The sequence below is a fragment of the Marmota monax genome, unplaced genomic scaffold (genome assembly GCF_021218885.2).
Source record: "Marmota monax isolate L192 unplaced genomic scaffold, Marmota_monax_Labrador192_F-V1.1 WCK01_AAM20220418_F8-fsc00013, whole genome shotgun sequence".
Taxonomy (NCBI): domain Eukaryota; kingdom Metazoa; phylum Chordata; class Mammalia; order Rodentia; family Sciuridae; genus Marmota; species Marmota monax.
The window spans coordinates 10,620,608-10,632,213 of NW_026692202.1; the positions used below are offsets into that span (position 1 = coordinate 10,620,608).

Here is an 11,606-nt window from a genome sequence, read left to right on the forward strand (position 1 = left end):
ATCATGTTGGACACACAGATATAGAACATTTTTATCACTGCAGAAACTTTGGGGGGTGGGGTAGGGACAGGAGTACTCTTAAGTTTCTTGTTATAAGAGCTATTCATTTAAGAAAAAAGCACATTAGCTCTTAATATATATCTTTAAGCAAATTTTGAGAGTTCTGTCAATAGTACATATATTGAAACACTTTTTCCCTCAAAGTTCTTAAGCTAGTAAATTTGGCAAATAGTAGACATTCAGTATATATTTACTGAATGTAAATAAATAAATAAGAATATGTTATTTGTATATGCTATTGACTTCTAAAATGTCAGTTTTAAACTGTAAATTTTAAAATTTAATAGTACTATTTAATCTTTTGTAAACTATAAAGAGTATAATATGAAATTTAAAATATTAAAACATTAATACAAGCTGGGCATGGTGCCCTATGCCTGTAATCTCAGCGACTTGGGAGGCTGAGGCAGGAGGATAGCAAGTTCAAACCCAGCCTCAGTAACTTAGTGATGTCCTAAGCAACTTGGTGAGACTCTTGTCTCTAATAAAATGTTTTTTAAAAGGGCTGAGGATGTGTCTTGATAGTTAAGTGCTCCTGGGTTCAATCCCTGGTACCCCCCCAAAATTATACAATCTCTTCTATATTAAAAAAAGTGTATATATATATATATATATATATATATATATATATATATATGAGAATTGCCATCCTGATCATACCAATAGTATGCCCACTCAGACTTCTGTTTGAGGGAAGAGGTTGGGAGCAGTTGGGAAAAGGGCTTGGTTATCCTTTATCTTTGTACACTACAATTTTCTTTTCAGTCTTTAATGTATGTAAACATTTCAAATGTCTTATTCAAAAAGGTGAGGAGATGTATAATTTGATTATCAACTGACTGAAGTCTACCATTATCTTAAGCTGGAAGCTCATAGTAGTTAAATTCTTTGTACCAGGTACTGATTCCAGTGCTGTGCATTTACTAATTCACTTAATCCTCACAGAAACTTTACAAAATAGATTCCATTACTTATTCCTATTTACAGATGAGGAAATTGAAGCAAAGGACTTTCCTAATGATCATATAGCTGTGGGTGACAGAGCCAGCATGCAAAACCAGGTCATTTGGATTTAGAGGCATTGCATTTAACCTGTACTTTTAAGCATCTAGGGTGGCATCTGGTTCTAGAATAAAGGTTGAGAATCATTTTTCTGTAAAGGACCAGATAGTAAATATGGGACTGTGGCCAAGAGGAAAAATTGAGATTATTGTGGAAAGTAAGTAAATGGAGAGAAAACAGATTTCTACAAAATTTTTGATGAATTCAAGACATAATAATTGAGAATATTTTTTTCTGTTTTTAAAATATGACTCTACCAATGAGAAGAATTAAATGACTTTGGGAGTATCCTTTCTCTTAACTGTAGTTCAAAGTTAGTATGTCCTATCATCAAAATGATAGGGACTGGCAAGCTGGGGTTGTGGTTCAGTGGTAGAATGTTTTTCTCCCATGCGTGAGGCACTGGGTTCGATCCTCAGAACCACATAAATAAAATAAAGGTATTGTGCCCATCTACAACTAAAAAAAAAAATCTTTTTTAAAAAAAATGATAAGGACTGTGATGTAGATCAGTGGTGTATGTATGAAGCTGTAGGTTCAGTCCTAACAGTGAAAAAAAATTTTTATCATAGGTATTCATCTGCTAATGCTAATTTGAAAGATTTTACATATTTCATCTTTTCTTAAAAGTAGGTATTATCAAATACTTAAATTAATCCATGAGAATATTATTTTTGTTGGTCATATCTATCACTTGGAAGGAAGGCATTGATAGAATTAGGTTATTTTATTTCTCTTGATATTTTTCTTTTAGCATGTTATTACATTGTAGATTAATCACTTCCAATTGAAGATTAAGTGGAAACTCCTCTTTGGCACAGTTAAATAGATTTGGGGAAATGGAGGTTTCATTTGCATGGCTTGCATCAAGGCCCCCAAAACACTCCTAGACTGAATTACAAATTTGTGTAGTGGAGATCTTGCTACTTGTTTGCCTTTTGATAGTACAGGAAGTATATAAAGCAGCTGGATCTTACTTGTGATTAAAATGTTAATTGTCATCAAAATAATGTAAAGGTATTTCACATTTAAACACTGGTTTTTGACACAGTGTCATGCCTGTAATCCCAGTGGCTCAGGAGGCTGAGACAAGAGGATCTCCAGTTCAAAGTCAGCACCAGCAAAAGCAAGGCACTAAGCAACTCAGTGAGACCCTGTCTCTAAATAAAACACAAAATAGGGCTGGGAATGTGGCTCAGTTGTTGAGTGCCCCTGAGTTCAATCCTCAGTACCAAATAAGTAAATAACTAAACAAACATAAACAAACAAATAAAATAAACACTGGTTTTGCTTTGTAATATTTGGTTGAATTCATTACAAAACACCATCAAATCAGCAGCAAAATCCAAATTCCAAAACAATTCACTGTGAGATTTAATCCTACAATCATGATTGAGGGCATTTCTTCTTGTACAGAAAAATTTTTTAATATCAGCCCTAAGCTCAGAAACTCATCATAAGTCTCATATGACCATTAAGCCATTAACTACTATGTGGGAAAGCAAAGCAAGGATATTCTGTTTCTATATCTGATGAAAGATAAAAGAACTGTTGATGTATAAGTCTGTGAGAGTAAATGATGTTCTCTGTTAACACTGTTAGTAATACAAGATAGAGTACAATATATTTCACAAAATACCTATTAGTGAATAATATAGTAAGTAACCACAGGTTTTAAACACCTTACATTTTTAAAGGTTTTGCTTTGTAAGTTTAACCCGCTAAATCTTGTTTTGGACCACACATATTTTTACTGCTACCAGTTGTGACATATCTTAGCAGATTCTACATCAGGTTGTATGTAGTTTATGTTTTCTTAGAAAATATTCTTGTCTGTAATTGTTTTGCACAGACAATTCATAGGGACCAACTCTTCACTCCCTTTATCCTTGTCATTGATTCATCAAATAAACAATAACTAGGCAGTATCAGTCACATGTGTTGACTCATCAGGAGCCAAGGAAGACCACTCATGGTCATTTGTTTTATTATTTTTTCTTCTGTTGACTGTTGATGTGGTTCCTAGAGTTCTCAGTTCTTCAACTGTTCTTGCCAAAAGTCTAATAGTCATGAGCATGTTACTTTTCTTCAGCTGATGCAGTAAAAAGATTGAAATCAGTAAAAGGCTTTCCTTTCTTTATACCAATTCAGTCCTTTACTTTGACAGCTTGATTTTCATAAATTAATTCTGCTGTGGTGAGTTATCTTGTTTTAAATTTTCTAATTTTTCTGACCACTACATTCCTATAAATTAAAGATTTTGTAATGAGTGTTTAGCTTGGTAATTTTAACACATTCTTTGAGAGCAACTATTTCATCATTGCATGTTAAATACCATGCATTGCCATCAAATTTTATAACAAAATAATCTTCGTTCTATTATGCCTTAAATGTATTATCACTTGAAGTTTACTTTTGTTTTGACATTATAGGCAGACATTGTTAATAAAGGATATGTGTGTGTGTGTGTGTGTGTGTGTAAACAAATTTCAGCATCTCATTACCTTACTTTCAAAACTAGTTTGTTTCAGGATACTGCTTTAATATAATGGAAGGTTTGGGTATGTACGTGTGTGTGTGTGTACACAATTTGTGGTATTCAATATACTGATAGTATAATTTTTAGTGTACCAAGCAGCAGTGCAGAATGCTGAGAGTATCACATGAGTCTCAACTCTACCACTGTGGTGTGAAAACAATCATAGATAATACATAAATCAATGAATGTGTCCAAATTCCAATAAAAATTTGTGGACAATGAAAGTCAAACTCTACAGAGTTTTAATGTGTTACAAAATATTTTTTTCTAGCCATTGAAGAACAGCTTTGAAGGGCAGGCTGGATTTGGTTTGTGAACCTAATTTCTAGCCCCTGTGCTAGAGTATTATCAAATCAGTTAGTATATTCAGGTTTGTCCATTTCTAATTTTATAAGCCATATTCAAACATATTCTCAATTATATTTCTCATTTTACTATTTAGATTTTAAAATAGAATATTTTGTTTACCATAACAAGAGTTTATGTAGACTCTATACATTAAAATCTGAAGCCAAATGACTCATTGTTAGCTTTTACAACTGTCTTAAATTTTTGCATAATTATTAGTGTTTTGCTAAGGTAAATTATTTTCTAAGTGGCTAGTAACAGAAAAAGATATGTCCCTGATATGTTTGAGAGCATAATATAATGATACTCTTATGTAAATTTCTCTGCAGTAAGATCTTAAAAATATCTAATATAGACAATTAATATCCTTAGTTTCCTGTTGAGTGCTTAGTTTTGAGCCAAAATATAGAAAAGAAAAATTTATTGCAAAAGCTTTTTGGTGAGTGGAGGTTTCTTCAAATTAGCTAAAACAAAAGCTCACTTTTGCAAGTGTAATAATACTAAGCAAGAATAGTAAATTAAAATTATATTTGGATACCAGGTATATTAATTTTGAATGTTTGCTTTTAATTTTTTACTTGAAGTTATTAAAGGATTCCTAATACTAACAGACTAATTTTTATTTTCAAAGCCATTTATCATATATTTATCAGTGACACATTAGTTTTCTTCTCATTTTAGCCCATTTGATATTGGTATGTCTGAAGAACTTTTCTTTTTTATCACCTGAAAATCTTGTCAATGACTCTTACTAATAATCATCTCTATTTTCATATTGACAATATACTGTTAGTATACTAAGCTATAAGATTAACCATAGCTATTAGAATAGGGGTTTTTGGCATGAGCTAACATTCTGTTAAGAGTCTTTTTATTTTAATCATAGATTATGATTTATTGTGTATTTTTGTAAGTATTGATAAAGACTTTAAGATTTTTACTTTGGCACAGCAAGAAGTATACTTAAGATATTTGTAAGTGAATTTGTGGTTTAAATTTTTGAACATATAGATACTATTGGCTTATTTGCATTTTGAAAGGGAAGAATAGTTCTGTCAAAATTGCTGTTTTCAGGGGGAAATTTTTAATTTTTGAATTTTACAATGAGTAAAGAAAACTGGAAATTTTTTAAGGAAAAATATAAAATTAACACAGTCATATGATCTCATAGATTGCCTAGAATACACCAAAGATTCCATCTTTGTTTTGTAACAAATACCTGTACAGACAAGTGATTAAGATGTTTAGATTTTGTTTGCATAAAAAGTTGAATGTCTGTTATTATTATTTTTCTATACTTTAAAATAATAAACTTAAGTAGCTCACTAGCTCACTTTCAGAACTGATCATTTCAGGACACTGTCTTTATATATACCTTATAATGGAAAGTTTAGGTCCATAAGTTTGTAACACAGCTCCTATAAGTTAAATAGGATAAGCCTAGAAGATAAGCTATCATGTATGTGCAGAACACTAACAGTCCATACATACGCTATGAAATGACATCAGAGATGTTATTGTATGCATTTTTAAAACTAAAATACATGAATCTGCAATTTAAATGGAGTTTACGCTGTTACTTTTTTCTACTTTCTTAGCAATTTTTCCTAATTAAAATGTATTTACTCAAAAACTTGTTACTTATAACAAGCCAAAGTTTGACACAGTGTTTTCCCTTTTTATTTACAAAGTATCATGTATTTGCTTTTTTGTAGAAGGCCCTCTCCTCATTACTTATTAGCTCTTAAGTTGTTTCACCTTTTTACTAATGCCCAGGTAAGACATTCATCCATCTATATTATATAGTCAATATTTATATTGACAACAAAAATATATTGATAGTTTTGTGCCTGGCACAGATCGGGCTAAGGGAGCCTGAGTATAAAGAATTATATAAATAACCAACAACCATTTTTGAAGATCAGTGTTTTCCAAGAAAAAAATTCTGTAGTAAAATATTATCGGGTGCTGGGGATATAACTCAGTTGGTAGAGTGCTTGCCTCACATGCACAAGGGCCCTGGGTTCAATCCCCAGCACCACAAAATAAATAGACAAATAAATAGATAAATAGACAAATAAATAGATAAATAACAAAAACAATAGTGTTAGATACAGTAGATTAAATAAAGTTAGGCAGACATCTTTGCTGCTGAACTTGAGGGCCTCTAAGATGCTCTTAGATACCTTGATAGGGTGAGTTAAGATTTGTCATATTCACCAGTCTTTTCTAGAATAAGTCACCATTTCTTAGAAACTTCTGGTTTTCAGAGCACAGTTTGCAAAATGCCACTAAGCAGCATTATATGGCATAACATGAAAGGTATTCACTAGTATAGCTTTTAACAAACTTGTTAAAGTTATGAATTGTAGTTTATTTCTAATAGAAATGTTTTGTTATTTAAGAAGATTTGAAAGTTGACTAATACTTTGGTCATGTGATTTAAAACATTTGTTTAATATATGTTTCATTTTGTTAAACTTTTTTAGTGGAAGTTATATTTCTGTGATGTTTTATATAGGATATTTTTAAGTTGTTGCTAAGATTACAACAAAATTCAGGGAATTTTCAATACTAATAGAAATCCTGGCACACCATTTTTCTTGAGATGTTTTAGCTGACAGGTAACTCAGTGAAGAATTGACATAGTTGAAGCTCTGATAGCTTTTAAACATGTTTAGAAGTCCTAAAAGCAATGCCACCTGATGAAACCCAAAATAAAATAAATACTTCTAAGTCTTTAAAAACAGACATATTTGAAAAACTGAAAGACCTCAATGTTAATGTACCTAGCATATGTTGTCCTCATTGTCATCAGTGTGTTTTTGACTATGTATGATTACACAGAAAAGAGAAACACTATTGTAATGTTAGAGGACTGTTCTGCCTCTGTTTGTCAAAATGTCTTCTGCTTTCCAATTTATGTGCACTCTTTGCTAGAATCATGGGTATCATTTCCTACTTTAGGTGCATCCATTTTACCAAGGCCTGGAGTAGAAAGGACTTCCGGAGCATCATTAGACTTTTCCTCAGTGCTTTCAGTTCTGCCATACCTCTAGCAGCTACTAGCTTTAGTTTTAACTTTGTAATCTTAAATCTTTCCCCCATACAACCAATTAGTCTGTTTTTAAAGTATTTCAATTAAAATACCAAATGATAAAGAAGGTGGATTTTTTAAATCTAGTGGTACACTGATAAATATTTAACCAATTTTGTGGGAGGAAAAAGCCCTGATTTGTATTGCTTTCCAGTTTTTACTATGTAAATTCTCCAACCATAGCTGATTTCAGGCCATCAATGTGAAGTCATTTAATGCTGAATTGGGATGAGATTCACACACTTTGCTGTTTTGAGTTGGTATGAACTAGCTTTAAGCCATCACTTCCAGATGAAGTTATTAAACATTGGCCTCATAGTTTCTTAAAAAAAAGCCCACAAGTAGTATTTATCAGTAGTCAGAGTCAAGTAGTAAGTAGTGCTTGAAGATCTATGAAATTCCTCTTTGCAATTGGATACATTGTAAGAATAAAAAGAAATTTTTCTAACATATTCAATAATCACAAATAGGAAAATAAGGAATATTAAGAAGAAAATCTCTGAAAAACTTATAAGGAAAGGCAAATTATTTTTTGCTGATGTAAATCTGACATAAATCATGTAAGCTGATATAGCATTGAATGTTTGTGGTCTTATAATTTTTTAAAAAAATTCTCCTATATTTCCATGGACTTTGAAAATTATATCCCCAGATAAATTGTGACATTTCCTTCCTGCATGTTGGTGAAATTTTACATTATGAAATTGTCACATAAATTCATTATACCCATTTTTCAAACACAAATGACCATAACTCAAATGCATACCTATCATATACCATGCTCAAAACTACATAAAAGTATTCTATCATTAATGTACTTTAGGAACATTGATAAGGTATTTACCTATTTTCATAAGAAAAATGCTTGGTCTGGGAATCTCAAAATATTTACTTTGGATATCTTTTTACTTAAGGTATCAGATTTTTGGCCTAGATTTAGGTCCATGTATATATTATCTTTTCTCAGGCTACAGTGAATTCAGTGATGTTCAGCAATACGATTTTCTCATGTGGCTTACTGGCTCCTGTGAATTGGTTGCTGTGGCTGCACTGCAGGGGTGGTCCAGGTTCACTCCAGCCAGGGCCTAGTCTGTACATGAAGACTCTATGTGGCCTATACCCTTCTGTGGCAAAGGCTCTGAAGCAAGAGGAGTGGCAGAAATATGAAAGTGTTCCAAGTGGATACAGTGCTCAAGTCTACTCAAATTCTGTTGGCCAGAGATTATGTGGTCTAGTCATTGACAGCAGAGCTTCTCTTCCTGTCATTGTAAGTAACATCAAAAGGTTTTGGGAACCTTTAATTCTAGTCAATAACACCTCAAGTACAATAGTCTCCTACAAATATTTGAGCTCATTATAAGTAGCCAAAATATGTCTAAATAATATGAAAGGAAATAACATCTTATTTTTTTTAATTACTGTATGCTAACTGTGTGGGTTTAAGTTCTGAATTTCTAGAAAGATCATCATTCTTTGAATTTTTGGGTGGTGGGGGGGGGAGATTCTCCCAAATATCAGTATCACCTAATTCTGTAGGAAATAAGCTTAAGTAGTAGAAATGTCCCTGGGTCATTGATAGTACAGCAATGGAAATGATAGGAGGATAGAAGGAAAGCAAAAGTCACAAAAAAGTCTGGACTCTGCTACTTCTCAGCTGTTATTTAACTTTGAGTTTCAATTTCCTCAGAAGTTCTGTAAGTTTTCTAAGGTCATTCTTACTATAAAGCTCCATTCTAATGCTGTTTTATTGTCATATCCTCCAATTTTTATTATAGTTTAACTCACTGTTTTTCTTAGACTTTAGAATAGAGTAATGCAACTTTAGTTTTCCTTAATTCGTATCCCATCTTAATTATTACAGGATTTGAGATAAGTAGTATATGATCCTCCTTTGTTTTTAATCTTAATATTGAACCTAGTTAGGCTTTAAAACATTCAAATCACTAAAATGCTCTTTTGGTACTCATGAAGTTTGCTTACATCATTATATGTAAGAACAACCTGGGATATTTTTTAAAATGTAAATTTCTATCCCCAACCCTTGGATAGTCTGATACTAGATAGAACCCTCAAAACTACATTTTAAACAAATACCCCAGATGTCCAAAGTAGTCTAAGCTATACAAACCCTATATGTTATTTGGGTAATAATGAGAAAAAAAATGCTAGATGCTACATATCTTTATTTGGACTTTATATTTTGTTTTCATGAATTTATTTTTGCCACCACATTTAGTGCATCAGGCCTCTATAAGTGATGAAATTTTGATTATTTATGATATGGTTAGGATAAGTGTCCTCCAAAAGATCATATGTTTTACGGTTGTTTCCTAGGACTGCACCATTTGGAAGTAATTAATCTTAAGAATTGGGGTTTTGCTGAGTACAGTAGTACATACCTCTAATCCCAGCTACTTGGGGGGCTGAGACAGGAGGATTGCAAATTTAAGGCCAGCCTGGGCAGCTTTTTGAGACAATGTCTCAAAATAAAATTTTCAAAAGGGCTTGGGATGTAGCTCAGTGGGAGAGTGCTCCTGGATTTAATCCCAAATATGTATCATAAAAAGGTCTCAAGATCATTGGGCACATGCCCTTCAAGAATACTATGGGACTCCAACCCTTTTATTCTTCCTGTCTTCTATTTCCTAGCTATTAGGTAAATGGTTTTGCTCCTTCCTTTTCTCCCACCATGATGTCCTGTCTCACCATAGGCTCAAAGCTATGGTGCCAATCAGTCATATACTGGAACTTCCAAAGGAAGGAGAAAAAAATAAACCTTTTCTCTTAATCTCAGGTATTTGTGTCAGTGATGGAAAGCTGATTAACACAAATATAAAATTCAGAAGTATGGGAACCAAAATAACTTGTTACTTTGAAGTGAACGTGCTTTGATTAGTATTCACATCCTCCCAGTGCACACAACAGATGATCAACCTCAGGATGAACTACTACAAAATAACAATTATTGTTGGATTATTACATCCAGTCTCTCTGCTGCTTCCCCTGTATCCTTAAAACCTAATCTCTACAGCTATTGTGCTCCTTTTTTAAGTAATCAGATAATGTTGCTTATATGCTTAAAATCCTTCAGAATAAAAGTGAAGGTCCTTACCCTGGCTACTTGTAGGATCTTACACCCTACCCTCTCACCTCTTCCACAACACATCCTGCACACACACATACCTCAGCTCTCTGCACCAGGAGGACCCTTGCTAGGATGCACTTCTCCATATATCCTCACTACTCCAACTCTCTCTTTCAAGTCTCTTTAAATATTGCCTATGCTGAGAAGCCCATATTGACCTTTCAAAATGAAATAGCATATTCCCTTCCCCCATTAATCACTATCCCTTGTAACCTGCCATATTTTATACTATTTATGATTATTTGATATATTGTGTATTCATATGTATCTACTGCTCTATAATTTTAAACACTGCAAGCACAAAGACTTTGTTTTGTACATTACTGCCAAGGCTTAGATTAGTACCTGGCACATAGTAGATACTCAATAAATTACATATAAGAGGTTATGAGGGGAATGGGAAAAAAAACAAGGAGAGAAATGAATTACAGTAGATGGGGTAGAGAGAGAAGATGGAAGGGGAGGGGATGGGGGGATAGTAGAGGATAGGAAAGGTAGTAGAATACAACAGTTACTAATATGGCATTATGTAAAAATGTGGATGTGTAACCGATGTGATTCTGCAATCTGTATTTGGGGTAAAAATGGGAGTTCATAACGCACTTGAATCTAATGTATGAAATATGATATGTCAAGAGTTTTGTAATGTTTTGAACAACCAATAAAAAAAAAGTCAATTCCCCTTGGATCTTATTGGTTCTTACACCATTTTATAGCCAGTAAACATATCCTAAATTATTATGTAAGAGTCTAACTATTGTGTAACCACAGCTGGTGGCAAGTTGATTACATAGGCTCACTTCATGGAAGAGGCAGCCATTTGTTTTTTCTGGAATACACATTTACTTTGGATATGCATTTGTCTTCCCTGCTTGCAAAACCACCATCATAGTATTGCACATAGCATTGCTTTTGATCAAGGAACTCACTTCACAGCAAATGGATCCAGGGACATGGAATCACTCATCTTATTTCTCCTACCATCCTGAAGTAGTGGACTTGATAGAATAGTAGAATGACATTTTGAACACAGTTACAGCACCAGCAAAGCGGCAATACCTGTAATATACGACAGGGTTCTCCAGAAGGCTGTATATACTCTGAATCAGCATCCAATAATTGTGCTATTTTTCCCATAGCCAGGACTTTCAGGTTCAGGAACCAAGGGATGGGACTGGGAATGGCACCATTCACCATCTAACTGTTTGAAGGCCCATAGAAAATAAACAAACTAGCCTTCTCATGGCAAGACAGAATTTCTCAAGCAGACTGCCTTTGAACTGCAAGGTTGACTGTTCCTGGTTCCACAGCAACTGCCTCAGGACTTGAGTTGTAACACCTAGTGCTCCAGCCTG

General features: G+C 33.3%; 1 protein-coding gene across 1 annotated transcript in view; it reads left to right on the forward strand.

Moving 5' to 3' along the window:
• Fbxl4 (F-box and leucine rich repeat protein 4) overlaps nt 1-10,939 on the forward strand; it is a 97,564-nt gene extending 86,625 nt beyond the window's left edge. Inside the window, exon 9 of the mRNA XM_058575518.1 lies at nt 8,074-10,939. Within this exon, the coding sequence (XP_058431501.1) occupies nt 8,074-8,195 (122 nt within the window). The 3' untranslated portion in view covers nt 8,196-10,939. The remainder of the gene's footprint in view (nt 1-8,073) is intronic.
• The last annotated feature ends 667 nt before the right edge of the window (nt 10,940-11,606 follow it).